Genomic DNA, 22,164 nt, shown 5'->3' on the forward strand with positions numbered 1-22,164 from the left:
ATCAACAATGAGGACCATGGCGATGCGAGGATATCAGTTTCTTTCAAATCTTCAAATTATTACTTTTGTCTTCTGTTTCGTTATCATTTGCTTCAGCGGTGTTTCAGCACAGCATATTCATGCCCCAACCGTCTGGAATGAATCCCTAAGTACTAGTAAGCCGCGGGACTTCTCCTTGTTCCGGAGACAGACACGTACATGTTCCAAGACACAAAAGTGTTCAGATGGTTCATGCTGTAATGGACAAACGCAAGTATACAGAGGCCATATTGTTGTGGAATAAGAATGCTGACAATTGAACACCAACAGAGGCGTTGTATGTGTGACTCTATCATGATACCACCTTCAGAAGGAACTTGTTGGGTCAATTCCCAATGGGTGGTCGCTTACTTACAAATATTTGCTTCTATAGTGCGGTCTTGATAAAGAGCATTGCGATCCCAGTGTCTGCATCTCAAATTGCGATGCCAAAGCTGAATGTGGTTCCTGGGGCGAGACCCCGGGAGAGCTGTGTCCTCTGAATGTTTGCTGCGGAGAATTTGGATACTGTGGCACAACAGCAGTAAGTTTGCCAGACCAATCCGGATCAAAGATTCGTTTGGTTCTAATGATCGGTTGCTAACGTCTGGTTCACCAGGACTTTTGCGGAAGTGGATGCCAATCCAATTGTAAACAGCCTCCTGCCAATAGCTTAAATAACGGTGATGTAACAAATCTGGTCATTGGGTAAATAAGTTACAGTTGCGCTTTATATGCAACGGCGTATGCTGATGATGATGAACCTAGCTATTACGAAGCCTGGGCTCCGTATAGACGTGGCGCCTGTGAGTACTATTTCCGGTTTCTATCTTCATCGGGGCATCATGAGACTTACAATGACGTGAACCAAATTACAAGGCCCAAATCGTCCTCCATCATGGATACGTACAGACTCAATTACACACTTATATGTTGCTTTTGCATACATTGCACCTAAAACATACGAGATATATCCTATGAACGAAACCAGCGAAGAGATATTTCTTGAAATTATGCAATTAAAGCAGACGGCCCCGGGATTAAAGATCTTTTTGTCCCTAGGTGGCTGGACGTACTCGGATAATGAAACGTATGACCCTATTTTCTACCTCAGTTGATATCTCACACGCCTGACGAACTGAAACGCTCAACACCTACAGCGACACCCAACCTGTCTGGGGCGAGCTTGCCAGCACGGCTGCAAACCGACAAAAGTTCATCGGAAATCTAGCCAATTTCATGAGTAAGTTCGGAACCGATCACAGAATTAGCTACCTAGTCTCCTAATACGCCATGCTTTTGCGCAGCAAACTATGGGTTTGATGGTGTGGACATAGATTGGGAATATCCCGGAGCTTCTGATCGAGGGTAAGTTTCTCCAATGATCTCCTAAACACGACCTCAAAATCACTGACTCAATCTTTTATAGAGGAAAGAAGGCAGATACTGCAAATTACGTTCTTCTTCTACAAGATATCAGAACATTTTGGACCGCACAAACCAATGGCGTAAGTCTCTTACTGCGTGTTTCACTGTTTCATACGAATCACAAATCTTCTCATCATTTCTTCAACGATGGAAACTGATTTCTCGTCTTTTCATATTATGGTAGTGGGGTCTTTCATTCACGGCACCAACATCGTACTGGTATATGCGCTGGTTCGATATTGGAAATCTCACGCAGTATGCTGATTGGGTCAATCTGATGACATACGATCTCCATGGTAGTTGGGATTCTCCTGAAGACCAGATTGGTTCATATGTCTATGCACATACCAATCTCACCGAGATTTCCGACGCGCTTGACTTACTATGGAGAAACAATGTGCCAGCCAACAAAGTAAACCTTGGTCTAGGTTTCTACGGCCGTTCATATACTCTGTCTGATCCATCATGCACCTTGCCCGGTTGCGAATTCTCAGACACAGGTGTGGCAGGGTCATGTACGGGCACCGGTGGGATTCTCTCTTATGAAGAGATCACTGCCATAGCCGATACATATAGCATCAAACCGGTTGAAGACAAGAAGGCGGCTGCTATGTATTTTGCGTTTGACGAGGACCAATGGGTCTCGTACGACAATGTGGCCACGATCAAGGAAAAGGTAGACTATGCCAATAAGAACGGTCTTCTCGGACTGTTTATATGGGCTCTGGATCTGGACAACGACAATTACGACGCTCTTGCAGCCGTTCTTGATGCAAAAGGCGGTCTTGGTGCATTCAAAGCTCAGAACGGCGTTGGACCTGCTGGCTCAACAGACTGGCAGCCAACTCAAGCATCCTGCTTCATGAGCGAATGCAGCACCTCATCTGCTTGTCCAGGAACACACCGGAGCGTCGGACATTCCGTATCATGCGATGGCAAAGATCAATTCAGATGGGTCTGCTGCCCGCGCGATCGCGCACCTGATGCCAGCACATGCGAGTGGAAGTCTTCTATTACTTCGTTTCTCGGCCTAAGCTTGGTCGACTGCAATAACGGTTGTCTTACGGATGAAGTGCTTATTGCTGAAAGCAAGTGGTACTATGACGATGATTCTCAATCCAGCAAGAAGTGTCTCAGCGGATATGCGCAATATTGTTGTGCCACATCTGAAGATGCCCGTAGCCTCTGTGGCATGTTGGACGGGTCGTGCATTTCCATAAAAGACGGCAAGCCTGATGGGGATGATCCTTGTGCCGCTAGCGGCCGTGTTTATGCGACATACTCGCAGGATACATGTCCCGATGGCTCATGGCGTCCATGGTGCTGTAATGAACAGGTTGATGTATCGCAATGCGCGTGGCAAGGCCCGAAGCAAGACATAGCCAGTGACGCTTGTATCAGAGCCATGTCTTGTCCAGCGAACCTGGTTAACATGGGCCACTCTAAGAACGGCGGTGGCTACGACTGTACGGAATTCAGTATAGCAACGGATCACAGTATATCATTGCCAATCGGAACACATGAGAGAGCGCTTTGCTGTGCGGCAGGAGATGTTGTGGTCTATAATCAGACGGCTCCAGTGCCTCTGGCGTGGCTGTTCATCGAAGACGTTCCAGATTCAGACAAACAGAAATACGAGATGAATGTCGAGACTGAAGCTACTGGAAACCAAGATCCTAACGAAAATGGCTTTGGTTGGGTTATCATGACTGGTCCTGAGGATCAGCTTGCTTCGTTGGATAAGCGAGATGGCTCTCATTGGGAGCTTTTTGACTGCCCTGATCGGGGGACTATCGCTGAGGATGACAGAATCACTGTTCGTGCCGTTTGTTCAGATGATTCCAGCGATAGTAACTGCGACATTATTTTCCGAGGCGGTGTCGAGCGTACCGTAGTCGAAATGCCTCCAGCATGTGGTATTGGTCGCTATGCGATGGCTGTCAGCATGGAATCAGCTGAAGACCAAACCGTGCCGAAGCATGTCTATCACAAACTCGTCAAACGTGGTGCCAACTTGAGAGCACGTCCACACGTATACAGCTTCACGTTCGACTATGATTTCTCAGTCTTACACGGAAGAGCCGATAACACTGTCCAAATTCGCATTGACTACTCTGAAGATCCGGGATACTGGGCGGCCATTGTGGACAATGATCCTAAAAACACCAACCCAGTGAGGAAACGAGAAGTAGCAAGGGAAGTTGATCGCCGTCATGGCGGGTCTTGGAAGAGATACGCTGAACATCAGTTTCATACTGAAAGATTAGCTACACCGAAACACAAAAGGGATGAATTTGAAAAGCGGTGGTGGACTCTAGACCCAGCAATTTGGCTAGAGGTTATGGATAAGCTGAACGAAAAGGGATTCGAAGGAGAGATACCACTCGCATCGCATCATCTTCAGGACACATTTCCTTTCTGGCTCTTTAACGAAAGACTACAATGTTCGCTGCTCGGCATCCCTTACGATGCTTACTTTACTGTTTGGGCGGATCTACATGTCGACATTCTCACATCGGCTCAACTAACACTAATTGTACGTTGCAGCATGATCAAAGAGCACCTGAACCGTGAAACTAACCAACCATCTTCAGGGCCACCTTAACGATCTCACCAGCTGGAACCAATCGCACGTTTTGTTCCGTAACAAGGGCTCTATACAAGCAGGTTTGCATATGGAAGCCCAGGCAACCGTGCGCTTCTCAACTGGATCAGTTGAGCTGTTTGGTATGCAAAACTTCGGAGGCACGTTCACTGTGCCCGGTATAGTGACGATCGGACCAAACTTTAGAGTGCTTGGAGTATGATATCTTCCCCTACTCGATTCCTCTCATGAAGAAATGAAAACGCTAACCTTGAGTAGCAACTGACCGGAGTCTTTACCGCACATACGTGAGTCAGCTTGTGAACATCCCAAGACAAGATTAGTGGCTGACCATTAACAATGATACAGCCAAGCTCATTACAACATGGACGTACTGTCCTGGGATTATTCACAGCGCTATCCTAATCCTGACAATGACGTTTTATCTGGACTTACTGACAACACAGAAAATCCCAAAGACCCCGGGATAGATGATGATCCCGACAAGCCGAGCAATTTCACCGCAGATGTTACCGTAAATGGTGACATTACCCTACAAATGTAAGTCATACACAATTGAGCGGCCAATAGGGTTATCAGAACTAATTACTCGCCAGAACTCCGTTGGTGGAATTTGGAGTCCGCTTCAATCCCAAGTACAAAGCTACCGACACAACAATCTCGCTACAGCTCAATACCCATGCGACACTTTACGGAAGCGCTGGTGTTGGCACAGATACTGCAGCGAGTGTTTGTTATGGTGCTCTCGCTGGTGCTGAGCTGTTTGCTCAAGTCCAAGCTCCGTAAGTGCTCATTAGAAATTGAATGCCCATGCAGGCCTTGAACTGATAAATCCATGTAATAGATCCATTCTCGGGGTCAATCCCAATAGGCGATGGAGTTTCTATAAGCAAGATGTAAGTTCATGGAACAGGACACTTTACAAGGGACCACGATTTTCTGACAAATTATCTTTGAAGGTCGACATCCTCGAACAGAAATGCTATGGGCTTAAAGATTTCTTCCCCTCTGATTGCCCAGACTGTGATTGAACTTTGGAGAGTGGATTAAGGAGTACATTATATAAATACGAGATCAAAATAAAATTATGTATATTAATCCATCTCAATAGTCTCTGGTAGCGAGATGATATTGAGGTTGTCTGCAGATTTCTCTGCTTGGCACTCTGCCATTGATGACAAAATTTGCTACTGCGGTAGCATGTCTATGTAATTAATCCACCAGTTCATTAACAATGTAGAGAAACAACGACTGTTGCTCATGAGAACGCAGGGTCAGGTCCCTTGGCAAGTCCAATATAAGTTTCCATCTGCATTCGCCACCACTCGACATTCTCCCGATTGCCCATGAAAGTGATGTATCCGCTGGGCTGAGTATTGTTTGCCATGAACACATTGTTTGTGCCAGTCAGAGAAGTTCGGATAGATGGGCCTCCCGACGCTGAAAGAGTTGACTGCCATTCAGTGCTCAACAAGAAAGACAAAAACAGCTTTGAACTCTCCGGGCGAGGTGTCGAGGCAAAGATAGCCGCCTGTTGAGCCCAGGTCATGAACTGGTCTGGTGCATCAGGTTGACGGACTTGAAGGAAAGAAGTAGATGGTGTAAACCCGCCCAGCGCAGAAAAGGTCAAAACTCTCGAACCCTTGCCAGACGAATGGTTATCGATGATGGCACCGGTGGCAGCTGCTGCACCACGCACCCACATGACATCTTGCTTTAGAAGCGAGTCCAACCACTTGAAGCCATACCGCTCAATGATAAGAGAAAACAGATACAGAACACCATCATCGTCGTTGGGATAAGTAAGAACAAGTTTGCTTTTCCAGTAAGGGTCTAGAATATCGGCATATGCCTTGGGCACCTTATTTGCGGGTACAATTGTAGAATCGTAGTAGAATGGACCAAATTGATCTGGAGAAAACATTAGCATCAATCACCGGTTTCGAACGGTGATAATGGGAAGGACACGCACTGTAGTTGACAGGTAGATATGCTCCGTCAATATGCTTGATAGCCAGGTTGATGTCACTGAAATTGGGCGGCTTATAATGCAAAAGACGTTGCTGCTTATCCCATCGAGGGAAGTCGTGTACCGTTTGCAATAATGCCACGTCGATGAATGGCTTCCCTTCTATGTAGCTCCGATCAATGCGTGAGTCGGCATATTTCGACAAATCCGCGGTAATATTAATGGCGACATCGGGAAATTTTTTGCGGAATGCAGTTAGCATCGGAGAAGCAGCCGCTTGTGCTATGGCTAGTTAGTAACTATTCTCAACTTTAGAGAAGAAATGCAATGCAATCTTACAGCTGCCGCCAAAATACACGTTCAAGGTGCCGTGTTCATGCTTTGCATTTTGGTAAATTTCATCCAAAGATCTCGTCTCGATTTCTGTGCCATATGCAAGAACCTGGCTCGCGGAAAAAAGGCAAGCACCCAGGAGGGCAGACTGAATCTGCTTGAAGGACGGCATTATAAATTATAAATAGATAGAATAAAGGATGGATATATACACTAGATGATTCAATTGCACTGGAGACCCGCTACCTGTATATGGTGATAGTATTTATATTCAACATCACTCGAGGACATCGGATTCCATACGAAGCACGAGCCACATGCCGCAGATGTGTAAGAAATTATTAAAAGCCTCCTTTACTCAAGTTTGTCATCTACTCCTGTAACACGCCAGTTTGTGCCCGCAATTGCCGCATGAACTATTTAAGAATGTTCTATCTATAGGTAACACAGGTCAATATGCTGCCGCATTATCCGCCCCGGCTCTTTATAAAAATTATATAAGCTTATACTCCCCATAGAAATAGGGCACTAGCCATGTAGGTTGTTCAACTCAAAGCAGCTATAACTTGCGCATAGTATCTAATTCTCATGGAACGATTGAACTGGCAAGGGTACGTATGCTTTGATTACAAATGCTGGGCATTCCACCAGGGGCTTGTTGGTGCAATTGTGGGTTATCGTCACATACATACGCGTCATTTCAAGATCGGATGTAAATAACATCCGGACCTTGGTTTATGACGGCGATCATTGGAGAACTATATGATGAGATTGATATCCAATTGGTAGCAATAAAGCTTATGGAGCCATAGAATCTGCTAGCAGAAGGATTCTGCCATAGAAGTCGGGCAGTCTTCTAACAGAGAATGAGATGGCATGCCCCTTGCATATCGTCAGCCAGGGCTGCCGGCTACAACTACCGATAGCTGACTAGTCGGTGCCTGGTGACAGTTCGGCAGTAATGCCTAAATACGTTTAAGCTCACTATGGAATCGACGCAATAGGAAGTAGATTGTCAGCTCGCCCGGCGCAAAATCTTATCAGATCTTACCCTGCTCCACAAGCGCAAAAAGGACATGCACCCAACGTTTGAGAAACAACCGCCGAAATATGCTACTACGAGTTCGAACAGCTTATATTCCATTGCTTTTCAGTAAAATCTTCATATGAAATTTTTACTAGAGCTCCTACTTTGTAATTACACCAAACGGAAGCTGAAGTGTTGGAATCAACAGCAATAAATAGACGTTCCACACTGTTTCGCACCGCTTCGGCAGCACAGACGCCCCTTTCGATAGATCTCCCATTCTATATCATATTGTTTATATCAACATGGCTATACGCTATGCGCTCTCCAGGGGCTACAGAGCAGCAGGAAAAGTAAATCGCAATGGCTACGAAGACACTACCTCTCTTCTAGATCATTGAATCTTAACTGGAACCATGGGACGTTTCTATTTAACACGATTTAGAAGATTAATGAGGGATATTAATCGTTATGAAGAGGTGATATAAACAGGAGGCAAAATCCAATAGTCGGAAACGTCATCCAACAATGTCCTCAAGGAAAGTATCATCTAACACCTCACTGTATATCAAGCATCCATTCTGGCTTAAGTGACATCCAACAGTCGATTGTGCCTTGGTGGGGCTCGAAGGTTATGTTTTTCCGTCCCACGTCCAATCTCAACGATCCACGCGTCAAATCTCAGGAAATACGCGTCGAATCGAAGCTATTCACAACCCATATTGAGACATCAACTCCCGGTATTATGGAAGAGATATTTGGGCGCCAATTCCAATCTCCTGACGAGGCCAGGGCCGCCATTGACGCTGTCGCCCAACCCCTTGGCTACAACTTCGTCAAACACCGAGTGAGGCCCAATAGTATCGAATTCCGCTGCAGCAAGGGAAGAACCTACAAGGCTCAGAGAGATGCGAATGTCCCTGCCGCGAAACGGCGTGAGACGAGCTCGCAGATGACGGGCTGCCCGTACCGGCTTGTCGTAGGTCGGCAGCACGTATTGGCCCCTTGGATTATTCGCCACACTCGTGGCGAAAAGTCCACTGAGCACAATCATCCAATGTTTCCCTCATCGGCACATTCACGATATCGGAACAAGGCCCTTGAAAAGAAAATGGATAAGGTCATGTCTTATTACGAACTCGGACTCAGACCTATCCAGATTCTCGGTCAACTCCAAAGTGAACATGAAAATGACCCGGAATTACAAGGTCTAACACGTCATGACATTTACAACGCAATACGAAAGCACCGCCAACAAGAAGAACTTGATAAGTCTACAGAAAAGGAATAATTCTATTATAGGCCCCAAGTTTCTAGTTCTCTATATATGATGAGAATTATCGGTTGTAAAAGTCAGCCAAATCGCCCAACCAAGCTAGGCGCAATCCGGATCGCGACAGGTCCGAGGAATTTTGCTCCTTGTTCTCGAAGGCGTTCATGCAACCAGAAGCTATGAACGGGCCCCGCTTACAGCCCACAGATTCTTGAACATGCTGCTCTCTTGTTGAACCAATTCGCGGGGACGTCCAGACTCCACGATTTGCCCGCGATCCATGACAAGCACGCGATCAAAATCCATTACGGCATCCAGTCGGTGGGATATCATTATTGTGGTGTATTCCGCAAATTCCTCCCTGATGAGAGCCTGCATCGTGCGCTCTGTATCTTTATCCACAGATGAGCCCACCTCATCCAACAGCAACAGGCCACCGATGTCGCCTCCCTTCTCAAAGAGACTATTCGGGTACTCATCTGCGTCAAGGGTCTGGGAACGAGCAGCACTGCTGCGAATGCGTCGTCGAAGGATTGCTCGAGCCAAGCCAAACAACTGCCTCTGGCCATGGGAGAGCATGTTGGTAGAGAGGCTGGAGTCTAACCCACCATTGTCTACAACGACCTGCCAAAGTCCCACTGAGCCAAGTACCTCTTTGCAGTCGCTCTCAGTCGATAGATTGGATGGATCGAGGTTTGTTTTGAAAGAGTGGCCATCTGGGAAGAAGACAGAGTCTTGTGGCACAGCGATAACGCGTTCTCGCAGAGAGGAGCGCTTGACCCGGCGCAACGGTATGCCATCAATGGTGATTCCATCAGCGGACCCAGCCAAGGGATCAAAAAGGCGAAGCAACAGGAGAAATAGGGAGGATTTACCACTATTGTTCTGGTTAGCAACTCAAATATTAGGGGTAAAGGATATCGAAGCAGATTAGCTCACCTTCCACTACGTCCGCAAATAGCAATCTTCTCACCAGGCGTAGTGCTCATGTTAATATTTTTCAAGACCAAATCTGCAGGGTCTATACCCGAGTTTCCTGACTCTGTTGGTTGATCAGGTACACTGTTCGTAGCTATATTAGCAATTCTGAACTTCAAGGAACCAAATTGCACTGCAATCCCCAAGTTTGACGTACCTATACGAAGCTGAGACGTCCTGGATATCCACCGCTCCACGCCATGGCCATAGCAAAGGCAATTCAGCGTCCTCTTCGGGGGTACTCTCCGGCACCACCGTATCGTGGAAGGATTTTAATCGGCTGACGGCCCCTAGGGATATCTCCACCATAGTATACATGACAATCAGATGTGAGATGAAGTTTCCGAGTGACATGAGGGTCACCATTGAAGCTCCAGTTAATCCAGGACCTGTGACCGCCTTGACTTGGGTGGTTAGAGCTACGACCAACGTGGCTACCGCTGTGACAACAGAGGAAAGAATGAAGGTGAGGCAGTGCTGAACCATGGCGAGGAGATATGCGGGGCGTTGAGAGTTGTCCAGGAGTTTCAGATTGAAATCAAGGCTCTCTTGTGTCCAGCCAAAGGCACGGAGAGTTGCCACGCCAGCAACCGTGTCTGTAAAGTGTGTACTAGCAATGGGTTAGCTTGGCTGATACATGATGGATAACGCTGCTTGCTTGGACTTACTATAGAGGGGCTTTGGTTTCCAAATCCAACAAACGAAGCTGTCGAGAGGTGGGCAGATAGAGCTTCTGAACCAACCACATCAGTGCAGCGAAGAAGGGGTAACTGGCGGCGATATAAGGCGAGGCTGTAGCAACAACCACAGCCATTCCGATCAAAATGAATAACTCTACCGTGGCATTGAGAAGGGACTGTGGGAGCTCCATATCTATAAGCGAAATGTCTTGGGAGAAGAGATTGATCACAATGCCAGCATCTACGTTTGTGAAGAACCGCAGAGGGGCACCAATAACAGCCCGTAACGTCTGATGATGAAGAGTAATGCCAGACTGGGCCGTCATGAAGATGAAAACAAGGAGGCAGATTATACCGATGAACATCAGACTGAGAAGGAGGAATAAAGCATAGATGCCTATCCAGTATGCCTGAGAGTGAGCCCTATGAGACGAAGCTAAGTCGACAGACCAAAAGTTCAGCCAGACTTGCGGGAAATTGTAGAAGACTGCCAATGCTACACAAGCCAGCAGGAACGATATAAGTGTAATTGGCTTCATGCTCATAGCATAGTGTTTATACACAGCCATGTCTCCGGTCTGCCTGCTGCGCTCATCTGCCGCAGCCCATATTGGTGGCGGAGGTTTCCGTGTTTTAGAGCGCGTCAAGTTCTCGTCATTTTCTTCGCTAGGAGGATCATTCGAAGAGTCCAAAGTCACGTCGTCTGTGGATTTATTGGCAGAGTGTATTTTCAGACTGTTCACATACCCGCCAAGAGCGTCGAGGTCATGAAAAGTCCCTTGTTCGGCAATCACTCCCTCTTGACTGAGTGCAATAATGTGGTCTGCAGACGGCAAATGCCGCACAGAGTGCGTGGACAGAATCGCCGTTGCGTTTCGACGGCGAATGAGACCGCCGGGAGCGAAAACTCGTCGGAACACTTGCTCCTCAGTATCGGCATCCAGACCACTGAGCGAATCGTCGAAGATGAATAGGTTGGAATTTGAGTACAAAGCGCGTGCCATCGATACTCTCTGTTTTTGCCCACCACTTAACGTTACGCCACCGCTTCCTATCTTTGTACGGTCGCCCTGGGGGAAAGTGGCAAGATCCGGGAGAAGCATCGTTGCCTCAAGGACTTCATTATACCTGGCCTGATCAAACGGGACATAACCAAGAATGTTGTCTCTCACAGTTTCGTTGGTGAGAAAAGCAGTTTGGTCACAATAGCCGATTCCACGGGTTTCGGGTCCTATGAGAACACGGCCGCTGTGAAAAGGAGTCTCGCCCAGCAGAACTTTCAGTAGGGTTGACTTTCCACAGGCAATAGGTCCAATCACAATGGTAAGAGCTCGAGCAGGAATCTCGAGAGCAATGTTGGACAAGATGGATTTATCCTCCTCCCAACCAAAATCTCCCTTGGTAATCCGTATAAGGGTCTCGCTCTTTTCGCTGGAATCTACATCCGCGCCATCTGATGAGCCGAGACTCTCACGAAAGTCCTCACGAGGGTCCCGCTCCAGGAAATTCTGAATGCGTTGAACGCAAGAAAAAGCAGCCAGTAGTGGAGGGACGTATTGAAGCAGCTGAGATAGAGGATCCGTCAACAGGACTATAAACGACAACGCGGTGAAGATTCGAGTGGCATCAAGAGCCTTTCCTGTGACGGCAAATGTTATGAAGGGGCTTATCATGGACGGAGCGAAACCAATGATGGCCGCCATAATCATGGTCATCCGCCAACTGGAGCCAGCGCCAACTTCGGTCTCACGGAAACGCTGGAGCAGCGACTCGGCCGCGTCCGTCAAGCCGGCTATTTTGAAGGTTTTCATATTTGTGACGATGTGAGAGAGGGCGCCGACTCTTTCTTGAACCTTTTGCATCCATATATTTTGCCTTGGGCCGCTGAGACGACCTACGATTGAGATGAAAGCGATGCAGACAAAACAAACAACAACAGGCGCGACAAAGGCGGCGCCAAGTTCTCGGTACAATAGCCACAGCGCAATGCCACTTTCGAGGACACTGGCCCAGAATTCGTGGATAAATGTGCAGCCAAGTCTGGCACGCTCGATATCGGTGCTCATCAGCGTCAGCACAGCGGAGTCACTGGTCACTGAGAGTTTGGATCGCATTGTATGCTCGTACACGACGCTTGCTAGGGCACCGCGCATCATCCAAAGAGACCGTTCGCGCAGGTAATAATAAAACGAGGTTGAGAGAGCAATGCCAGAGTATACAAGGAACACAGCACCGATCAAGCCATAGCCAGAGTTGACCGGCCTCTCAGATGCAGGTATCTCAAGATACGATAACAATGAGTTGGTGAGAAATGGCTGGCCGAATTTGAAAGCCGAAAGGGCAATTCTTGGCACAACGGGAAATAAGAAAGGTCCTGCTAGTGACTTGGCGAGGGCTTTGGCAAGTCCATTCTTCTGACCTCGAGTTGAGGATGCATCTATAGCCTGTTGGAGTTTTCTTCTCAAGACATCGCTAGACATGTGGTGGTCGAGATGGAATAGATCATCCAAGCTCAACACCTTTCTGCGGCCTAGAATAAAGAGTTTCCAAAGCCAGCTGAAGACGGCCAATCCCCAGAATCCCGTTGTCTCTTCTGGGCTGTGACTGCCTGTGCCCCAGAGAATCCATCTCGTCTTTGGATATGACTCTGTTAAAAAGATGACGGCCTTTAAGGCGACTGAGGCTGTGAAGACGCCTGCAAACGCATCTTCGGAGCGAGTCACGGCTACTAGCCAAAATGACCTAGCTCGCGCGATGTCGAAGAGCAGCGAAAGAGTCAAATAGACGCTCAATAGAAAAGACGGCCGTCGAGATCGAGCATGTTCCGAAAAGGAGACCGGAAGTAGCAGTGCGCTGGCGATGACCTCTAATGTTGCAGATGATATGAAGAGAGCTGCTTGCTCGCCCCGCCAAACGATACTCAAGATAAACGAGGTGAAGCGTAACGCGACATACGGCGCAATAAGGCCCTAGCACAGATTCTATTTAGCTTGACATTACTCGGATTTTCGACTTAATTCAATTGGTACGTAGAATCGGCTACACATACGAGTTTTGCAAGCTGGAACACACGGCCTTTTGCAATGACGGGCTCCCGCCTCAGCCAAACGAGACGAATAACGGCAAGCAGAATAAAAATCGCTGCAGGAAGGATAGAGAAGAATATAGATTCAAACTTTAGAGTAAAATCAAAATCTCTACGGCGACAACCGTGAACTGAAGGCCCAAAGGAAGCGTCATCTGGGCAGCCTGAGTAGTCCATTGCCCTCCAAGGGTGCGAGTGCCTCCACCGCCTTGCCAACTATCCGACAAAGTAATATGTGTCGGACCTCAGTGGAGTTTTATATTCTGATTGAAAAGCTCTGACCGGGTACAGTAACACGTGATGGCGCATGTCTTGAGTGAATGTCTCGGGCTGGCATTATCGGTTTGGCGGTAGGAATGCTGGTTTTGCGCGGCCTAACAACTCATATCTATCGTTGAACAAAGACACGACACCAATGGGAGCAGACATACATATTGGAAGCGTGTAGATTATCGTTGTTAGTCTGGAGGAATTATAAGCGGAGAAGACATTAGACACTAGGACGTAAGAAGCGGCGAAATCAAGGCCGAAATGTGTGGTCATCATTCTAACAAAAGTTCCCTTTTTTTTCTCTATGCCTCATATGACTCGTAGGCCGGCAAGCCGCGTACTCGTACTACCCGGATCTGTTCCCCAGATTGGGCGGTTGGGAAAAACACTGTTTCTGTGCGAGCTAGACATCAAAGTCTGACCAACAGGTTTTCCGCCAGGCTAGCAGTGACCGCGAATCCTTTCGTCGCAAGCAGTAGAACATTGGCTAACGCCTGCTCCACATCGCAATAATCACAAAAACGACATCAAATAAGGAGACGCGGCCGGAAACACCGTGCGCGTGGATGTGACGCATACCTCTGACGACACTTTGATAAACGTCGATGACAAGTCTTTTGCTGCCTACATGTAAATGCTTCGATAAAGAGGCTGCGATGGCAATTTTAGGCATCCTTTGGACAGACGCAACATCTATGCCCCTCAATTCGCCTCTTCTCTTCCAATTACTTGTGCGCCCTCAGAATTCTGAAGAGATTGCTACTCATTCATTTGTTACAACCCACCTAGGGCCTGTTTAGCTCACTCATGACAAGAGGCTACATGTTTTGAGTGTTTCTATGGTTACAGTTACTCGCGAGGGTGACATTATGCAGCTACTCCGAACAAGGTTCTCATCTGAGCGTAAATACCTGTATCTCAACTAGAATAAAATTATTACAGCCGTGATTTGTACAATGGCTACTCGAAGTCGTTTCCAAGTTTGGCTGTACAAGGGGGAGATGTTGTACAGTACGGCTCCCATGGGAATTTATAGCCACGAGCCTGAAAATGCATATAAATAAATCGCAGCTAACCACAAAGAGAGTCAATAACAACCTGGAGAACAATTCCAGAGCAAAGTTAATTGTTACAAGAATCATATCGCCAAGCCGCAGCTGATTCGGTGGCTTCGCTAGTGGCCGCTTTTCCCCTAGACTCCGTAACGGCGCCGCACCCGGAGCTGAAGGCCGGATTTCTCCACTGTTATCCGCCGTGCAACAAGGTCTCCGAGTATGGAATTTGCCAGGCCGGAAATATAGTCCTTTGCATCGTAGATTTTGCTTATAAAATGCCTATGGAAGGTGGATTACGTTGGTCTTTGGGTGAATGACGCAACTTGTTCTGTGTCGCAGCCGGCCGAGACACGCTCTACGCTAGACCACCGCCACCAACTTGTGGCAGATGATATGAGGCGGTCTGACTCATGCCCTTGAACTTTCCGCTGTTCTATTCTATGTAGACCACAGGTTCAATCATAGGCTGCTACATAGAGCTGCTAGTCAAGTCCAAGGCCAAATATGAGACTTGACGTCGTGGGGCATCTCCCTGATGAAACGTCTCCATCGTATGCGCCTAATCAACTCAAAGCTAGCTGCTCCATCGTTTACTACTTGTATCAAATTCGTGCATTTTGGTTGTATTTCTTTGATTGGTAGTTGATTCTCGTAGTTTGCAGAGATGAGCGGCAAAATGCAATCGGAGTGCTATACCAAGATGCGGAGAGACACCCATTTGCATAGTGAATATATTTATCTCAAGATAATTGTTGTTTAGGTATTTGCTCTTCTTATTAATTTGTTCTGATACATGTTACTATTATTATATTTCTCTAGTAGATGCTACTATCGTCATCCTCTATAGTATTTCACCACGAAACGTCGAGTGTTTATGGCTAACCCGGTACACTATGTAACTACTTCTTAGATGCAAAAGTCTAAACGCTGAGCCATGAGTTGGCGTGGCTGAGAAGTTTCTCCTTGAGATAGCATTAACTTTCATCCGACTTCGGTGCATGTATATTTCGACTTATACTTGAGTAGAAGCTTGAGCCATTGGCGCAATTCTTGTTTACAGTTTGTTTACTCGGATTCTTCCACTTCCACCATAAATAAAGCACAATTCCTCTTCATCAAGAGCCAGGAGGCAGTTTTCAAAACTTCCACATCTCTCACTTCTCCAAAAGCAACACAAATCAACCTTGGTCGACAAGATCAGCGATTCAACACCCTTTACCATTAAATTAGCCAAGAATACCAATCGACAATGAATTTCCTCGCAGCGTGCGAAGAACTTGCTGCCAATATTGTAGCAAGTGGCCCAGTTGAAACCTCTTCCCACAGCTCCAATTCTGATCAGTCGAGATGGCAAAAGCTATTCGGATTCTCCATTGACGAGGCAGCGAAAAGTATTCAAGATTGGAGAGCTGATTTCACTCGCCCAACAATGTCGCAGGAGTCTTGGCTCACAGTCAAAGACGCAAAAGTAGCCGAGGGATTCGACAAGGAGTCGTATGAATACAGCATTTTCAGGGCAAAATTGGCATTTAGAGCAAAGAGCGGCGCGACGGTCAAGGATGAGGATGCCCAGTATCTTCTCAAAATGGAACATGAGGTTGATCGGTGCTCCAAAAGCGCTGATTTACTTCGCTATCTCCCGAAGAAGCCAAAGGTTTTCTCTGGCAAGGATGATGATGGAAACAAGACCTTGTTCTGTCTCTTGACTTGTAGCGAGAAGGCTGAATTTCTGAGTGCTCTTCCACCAGGACGCCCGCCAATGCTGATTCGCGTATCTATTGCGCAGAAGAATTTATCTGCGACATCACTCTATCCAACACTTGGCATTGACACTACCTTGCCACAGTTTCGACCCAACAACAGCGCGGTGTGTCCCGATTCACTCACATCTCCCTCCCATTTGGGACCAACGCAAAAGGATTATCCAGTCTGGTACTTCTTTTATGGCACCCTTACTGATGCCAACATCCTCTCTCGTGTTATCGGTCTTGACAAAGATGCTATCGAATACAAACAAGCTTGTGTCTGCCGAGGCCGGCTCTCTACATGGGGTGAAAAATATTTGGGCTTGGTAGACGCAGACGAAGGATCAAAGGTCTACGGATGGGCATACAAGGTGAAGAGCCAGAGCGAAGAGGATTCACTCCGAGTGTACGAAACGGGCAAGTATGAAGTGGTCAGATGCACCATGGAGTTTATGGATGGAGACGGGGCCGTCATTCAAGGTCTCACTTTCAGATTGGTTTAGCTGTAGGCTGTCTTGGACATCAATCTTCAGCAGACGGATTCATCTTACATGGGGGTAAAATATGGCGAGGGGGCTATCACTTGCGACTTTGAGCCATATCTAAGGTAGAATTGTAACTCATGCTAATATTATTAGAATAGTAAAGAGTTATGAACATTGTTTTCATGAACATCTTCGTGTCCTTCTGCTGCATCCTCACCATAGATCTATTATAACTGCCACTATCGCCACATTCCTCTACCATTTGTTACTAGTAGTGTCCATCACTATCAATTATGGGACGCTCCATCTTGTGCATAAATTCCGCACTAGCCGCAGAACTTCCCCAGATTTAGAACCGCCACCCAAATTCTGCGATCGCGATACCGCGGCCCCTCAATTATTTTTCCAGTCTTCCACTCTCTCTTTGCTTCTCGTCTCTCTCCATCTTCATCTTCACCTTCACCACCGCCCTCGCCATGCCTCGAAAATTCTCAATTCCAACCTCGTCCTCCAACCTCTCCCTCTCCTCCTCGCCAACCGGCACTCCCATCACACCGACCTTCAGTTCCACGCCGTCAGGCCTCTCATTCGCAACTTCGGCACCATCAACTCCATCTCCCTTTCCACGCCTCGATCTCCCCTCTTCAATATGCGATCCCTCGATACCATTCCCTCGCCTCATCGTCTTCGATCTCGACTACACGCTCTGGCCCTTTTGGGTCGATACACATGTCACGCCTCCGCTAAAGATCAACCCTGCGCATACCGGCGCAACAGACCGCACGGGCGAAGAATTCGAGTTTTACAGCGAAGTACCCGAGATCCTTGCCGTTCTGCCGTATCTCAACCATCCCAACAAGATCAAGCTGGGCGTTGCATCGCGCACCAGCGCCCCTGCCTTGGCCCGCGAATTACTCAAGGGCATCCACATCCCACCTACGGCGTCCTTTGCAGAGGATGACGGCAATAACAAGAAGGCGGCGGGGAAGAAGAAGGTTTCGATTGATGTTTTTGATGGTGGACTGGAGATATACCCCGGGAGTAAAATCAAGCACTTTGAGGCCTTGCAGAAGCGGACGGGGATTCGATTTGAGGATATGCTGTTTTTCGATGACGAGCCGAGGAATAGGGAGACGGAAAGGTTGGGACTGACGATGAAGTTGGTCCCGGATGGCGTGTCGTGGGAGGAGATTGGGAAGGGGATCGAGCTGTGGAGAAGCAGAAGGTTTCCGCAACAACAAAGGCATAAAGATGGAGAACAGGCATAGACGGCAACATGCAGGTAGAGAGATATTTGTTAATTCTCAGCACATAGAGCGTGTCTTGGATACACCGCAGAATTGGATATATAGGACCCATTTAGAGCAAGATACAATATTGAGCAATCAGGTAAAAAGTCATAGACAATGATATCCATAAAAGAGATCCCATGAGCATTATTCATGCCATGTCCGTATATATAAAGCAAAAATATAAACACAACTAATTCTCCGTAGATATTTGGTATATTCCAAGTCCAATTATATTCCCAACCCGGACAAAATACTCCAATTTCCAATTCTCATCTCTCGTTCTCATCTCGTCCAATTTCTCCTCCTCGTCCCCCGTTAAAAAAACCTCAGCAAACAGATTCACCAATGCGAAATAAAACATCTCCCGGTACCCTTTCCCAACAATATATAACTCGAAAATTGACGCGGGAGTATGAATGAGAAAGAGGCATTCTGTATATGCAATAAATCCAATGGCTCTAACCATATATAGAAAAAAGAAATTAATGAAACAGGGTATGATATGCATTTTTCGCCGTTTGTTTTTGTATTATGTGGTCGTTTTATGCAGCGGCGGTGGCAGCAGCCATGGGGGTGGGTACCTCGGTCGCCTTGGTATCAGCCTTTTCGTCAATCTTAAGCTTCTCGATGGCTTCGGCGGGTCCGTCGGTCTGGGTAGCATCGTCAAGGGTGTCTTCTGAGGTCTGGGTGCCCTCAGAAGCGTCGTTGATCGTCGTGGCAGCGGTGTTTGTGGTGGTGGCAGCTGAGCTCTCGGTGGCAGTCGACTCGTCTGAAGACTTCTCGGCCGGGCCGAAAGTCCTGGGCAGCGAGCAGATAATTTCCCGCTTCGTCTTGCCGTTCTCCGCGCCGAGACGGACACAGGCCAGTCTATCCTCGCCTGGAACGTCCTCCCAGAGCAGCGGGCCGCTAGGGAACGAGTTGTATCCCTTCTCCCACCGGATGACGCCGTCCCACGCAGGGTCGGGGATTCCCAGCTGGCCAAACGAGTAGTCGAGCTCGCCGCCGTACTTCTTGGGGATGTTTCTAGGTTCGATGAAGGCCTCGAGGGTGGGCTTGACCTCGTGGGGCGCAAGCACGAAGATCTTGGAAACGGTGATGGGATCAAACCAACGCTTCACCCAGCCCCAGACAGTGCTGAAGAAGATGGGAGCGCCAATGATGAAGATGCGGTCCAGTGTCTCCGGATAATGCGCCGTGGCTAGCTGCGAGGCGGCCTGCATGTGGCCCTTGAGGTTCCAGAACTGCTTGAGGCCGACACCGGAGATGTCGACAATGTTGGTGCTCATGGTGACGGGCACATCGGCGTAGTCGCGGTCCGTCAGCTGCGTGCAAAAGGGCTGGTTGAAGCGCGTCAGGTTCTCGTAGAGGGCGAAGAGACGCAGCAGGCCGGGAGGGGTCTTGCCGTCCGTCTTGGCCTGTGAAAAGGTGCTGTTGGCGCCCTGCTTCTCATAGGTGGCGATAGTTTTGGAGTCGAGTTGGCGGATCTCGAAGACGTAAAGGGGGATTCCGCGGCGGTCACGGCGGCCGGTCCATTGGGGATACTATACAACGACATACGGTTAGTATACAATCTTATATAAACCAAGATATCAAGATTTCAAAGACTCACCAATCGCCGGCTCTGCTCATACGCCTCCAGCTCAATGGTCCGGTACAGCGTGTCGATGTTGTTCGCCGCCCGCCATTCCTCGGTGTCTTTGAACTGGCCAAAAGCATCCTCCACCACCCACCGTCTCGCGCGCAGATACCGCAGCAGCGTCTGGTCATCGTGAGACGCCGGAGGGCCAGGACGCCACAGGCCCTTTTCCTGCAGCAGCGCCTTGAACTTTTCCAGCGCCTCCTCCTGGTGAGCGTTCAGATGGCCCAAGTGACCGTGCGGAAACATCCCCGCCTGTTGGCTGGCGGTCGAGCCCGAGGACAGAACTCGGCCCGCGGGGGCGGAACCTTCATAGTCGGTCGTCATGATAAGTCTTTTCGTTCGGGTTCTCTATTCCACCACGTCGAGAAAGAAAGAAAGCAGGAGTCACAAGAGACAAACAATGTAACCCGACCGAAAGGCTATAAGTAGATACGCGCTGTTGGCTGCACAATAGGAGCGAATGTGGTAATCTCGGCTCCGGAAGTAAGAAAAAAAAGGAAAAAATCACAAAAAATAGCGTTTTCTGAGTGAGGATCCTAGTTCCAGCGCCCAGGCCAAAGACAAAGTCCGCAAGGCACACCCAACAAGGCGGTTAAAAGGGGGGCTGACGGAGTACAAGAAGAAAAAGCCAGCGCCTTATTAGTCCAAAGCTGCGAGGATTCAGACGCAGAAGAGCAGCTGTCCGGATGGTTAAATGGGTGTGTGTGTGTGGAGAAGGCCAAGAAGACAGATCCAAGTGACGGCAACGGCACCTTCGGAGGCCGATAGGATGCCGTGCTAGGAGGATCGGGCAGGGAAAAAGGGGGGCGGTTGGTTGGTAGCCGTGAATTCCCAAGGGCGAATAAAACCTGTCTCGTGCCCAATGCTAGATTACGAGACACCGGGCGGTTGTTGTCATGATGCGAAAGACGGCGATGCTTACACTTGGGCCGACTTTTACAAAGCCCGGGCGGGAAGGGGTCTGGTGTTTATTATATCATCGCGCAGGCGGCGATGACAAGGATGGAATTACATTACTGGCGATTACTAAGAGCACTAATCCCAAAATCCAGATCCCAACATGTTGGTAAACTCCAAAAGATTCCGACTAGGCGCGAGGTTTGTGTGCGCTTCCGTAAGGGACCCTCTCCGTATCCGTGGCGGCGAACCTGTGACGGCAATGACAGCATGTGGGCTTACAGTATGTATTACTATTGTCTTCCTTTCCCATCGCCGCGAGCCGGTCCATGTGCAAATACTATACGGTTATACGTTATTTATACTATATACTATATATATCCCGGCGTTGTGGTTGTGCGGAAGCCTCGGAAGGAAGCAAATTTCCGGCTCGCCCGACCAGCTGCTTATCGATCGATCACAGAACTTGGCCCAGCAAGCCGGTTATGGGCCATGCAACTCAATCTGGGGGGATCAATCAAGTTGCTGGAGATGCCGCAACTGCCACGGCAATTCCAAACCTAAAATCCGTGTCAGACCGGAGCCACGAGGAGGCGAACAATTGCTGGCGATTAAGCTCTCGGAAGGCCGTCCATCTGACCTCCGTCATCTCCATGTGTCCAGATTACATGTAAATGCCATTGGTTCAAGGACTCTCGTAGCGGCAAGCCCGCCAAGCGTGGCCTAATCCCATGGGACGCCGTTGTCTGTCAGCCGGGACAAAGAGGAGGAGAGCGTCCGGGCTTATGGCTTGTTCGGAAGAGGCAGAAATGATGTATTGGAGAAAGCTAGAGTCACGTTTCTCTCGAGATCATCTTGCTCAAATCCTAGCAAATCGGTCCCGGGCTCTAGGGTAGGTGGGATGAATTCCAGTGCTCTTTTTGTCAGCAAGGCGTCCTTGGCACACTTCTTGGAGGTTCGCCGATTTGCCACAGCTCTCGCCCGCCGAAGTTTTGTGTATGACGTTGTATCAAAGGATTTGCTCTTTGCCCATTAACCCAATATAGGACATCTAGGGGTCTCATCAATTTGCCCTCCAGTGATGGGGAGCAGCTGATTCGCATCCGGATGCAAGGCACGTGTGCGTTTGGCCCGTCCTGGGATGAAAGTGTTGTCCCTGCTCCAGCGCCTATTGTGTATACAACAATGAGAGGATATCTCGCCTTCTGCAGTTTCTTTCCTCTTTGTCTCTATACTCATCCTCTCGCTCCCCTTCATGTCGCACAGAAAGAAAAACAGCCATCTGGGGTGCTAACTAACCCGATGGGGTCGTGACAGGACCAACATACTGTAGCCTTTCCAAATGTCTCGAATGCCATGAAGTTGCTCTCCTGGTCTCCCGCGCT

The 22,164-nt window shown here is 48.3% G+C and overlaps 6 protein-coding genes across 6 annotated transcripts; 3 read left to right on the top strand and 3 right to left on the bottom strand.

Annotated features, from left to right (window-relative positions):
- Positions 1 to 7: 7 nt before the first annotated feature.
- On the top strand, positions 8 to 5,082 carry T069G_07858 (glycosyl hydrolases family 18 domain-containing protein; the record flags this gene model as incomplete). The annotated part of the gene is made up of 17 exons (XM_056175068.1): positions 8 to 155; positions 225 to 253; positions 413 to 562; positions 638 to 726; positions 787 to 824; positions 898 to 1,108; positions 1,179 to 1,261; positions 1,326 to 1,386; positions 1,448 to 1,526; positions 1,631 to 1,886; positions 1,941 to 3,982; positions 4,041 to 4,247; positions 4,310 to 4,338; positions 4,400 to 4,591; positions 4,648 to 4,833; positions 4,896 to 4,947; positions 5,011 to 5,082. 17 exons carry the CDS (start codon positions 8 to 10, stop codon positions 5,080 to 5,082), a joined length of 3,924 nt encoding a protein of 1,307 aa, XP_056026017.1.
- Positions 5,083 to 5,309: 227 nt separating this feature from the next.
- Positions 5,310 to 6,525, bottom strand: T069G_07859 (bacterial extracellular solute-binding protein domain-containing protein; the record flags this gene model as incomplete). The annotated part of the gene is made up of 3 exons (XM_056175069.1): positions 5,310 to 5,962; positions 6,024 to 6,308; positions 6,360 to 6,525. 3 exons carry the CDS (start codon positions 6,523 to 6,525, stop codon positions 5,310 to 5,312), a joined length of 1,104 nt encoding a protein of 367 aa, XP_056026018.1.
- Positions 6,526 to 8,830: 2,305 nt separating this feature from the next.
- T069G_07860 (ABC transporter domain-containing protein) lies at positions 8,831 to 13,573 on the bottom strand (the record flags this gene model as incomplete). The annotated part of the gene is made up of 5 exons (XM_056175070.1): positions 8,831 to 9,530; positions 9,593 to 9,715; positions 9,789 to 10,241; positions 10,300 to 13,280; positions 13,361 to 13,573. 5 exons carry the CDS (start codon positions 13,571 to 13,573, stop codon positions 8,831 to 8,833), a joined length of 4,470 nt encoding a protein of 1,489 aa, XP_056026019.1.
- Positions 13,574 to 15,970: 2,397 nt separating this feature from the next.
- T069G_07861 (gamma-glutamyl cyclotransferase, AIG2-like domain-containing protein) lies at positions 15,971 to 16,969 on the top strand (the record flags this gene model as incomplete). Its single annotated transcript, XM_056175071.1, has 2 exons — positions 15,971 to 16,588; positions 16,640 to 16,969. 2 exons carry the CDS (start codon positions 15,971 to 15,973, stop codon positions 16,967 to 16,969), a joined length of 948 nt encoding a protein of 315 aa, XP_056026020.1.
- Positions 16,970 to 17,427: 458 nt separating this feature from the next.
- T069G_07862 (acid phosphatase domain-containing protein) lies at positions 17,428 to 18,219 on the top strand (the record flags this gene model as incomplete). Its single annotated transcript, XM_056175072.1, has 1 exon — positions 17,428 to 18,219. One exon carries the CDS (start codon positions 17,428 to 17,430, stop codon positions 18,217 to 18,219), a length of 792 nt encoding a protein of 263 aa, XP_056026021.1.
- A 566-nt stretch (positions 18,220 to 18,785) lies between these two features.
- Positions 18,786 to 20,206, bottom strand: T069G_07863 (CRAL/TRIO domain-containing protein; the record flags this gene model as incomplete). The annotated part of the gene is made up of 2 exons (XM_056175073.1): positions 18,786 to 19,784; positions 19,853 to 20,206. The coding sequence occupies 2 exons, from the start codon at positions 20,204 to 20,206 to the stop codon at positions 18,786 to 18,788; spliced, it is 1,353 nt and encodes a 450-aa protein (XP_056026022.1).
- Between the last annotated feature and the right edge of the window lie 1,958 nt (positions 20,207 to 22,164).

Source organism: Trichoderma breve, chromosome 5 (assembly GCF_028502605.1).
Source record: "Trichoderma breve strain T069 chromosome 5, whole genome shotgun sequence".
Classification (NCBI taxonomy): domain Eukaryota; kingdom Fungi; phylum Ascomycota; class Sordariomycetes; order Hypocreales; family Hypocreaceae; genus Trichoderma; species Trichoderma breve.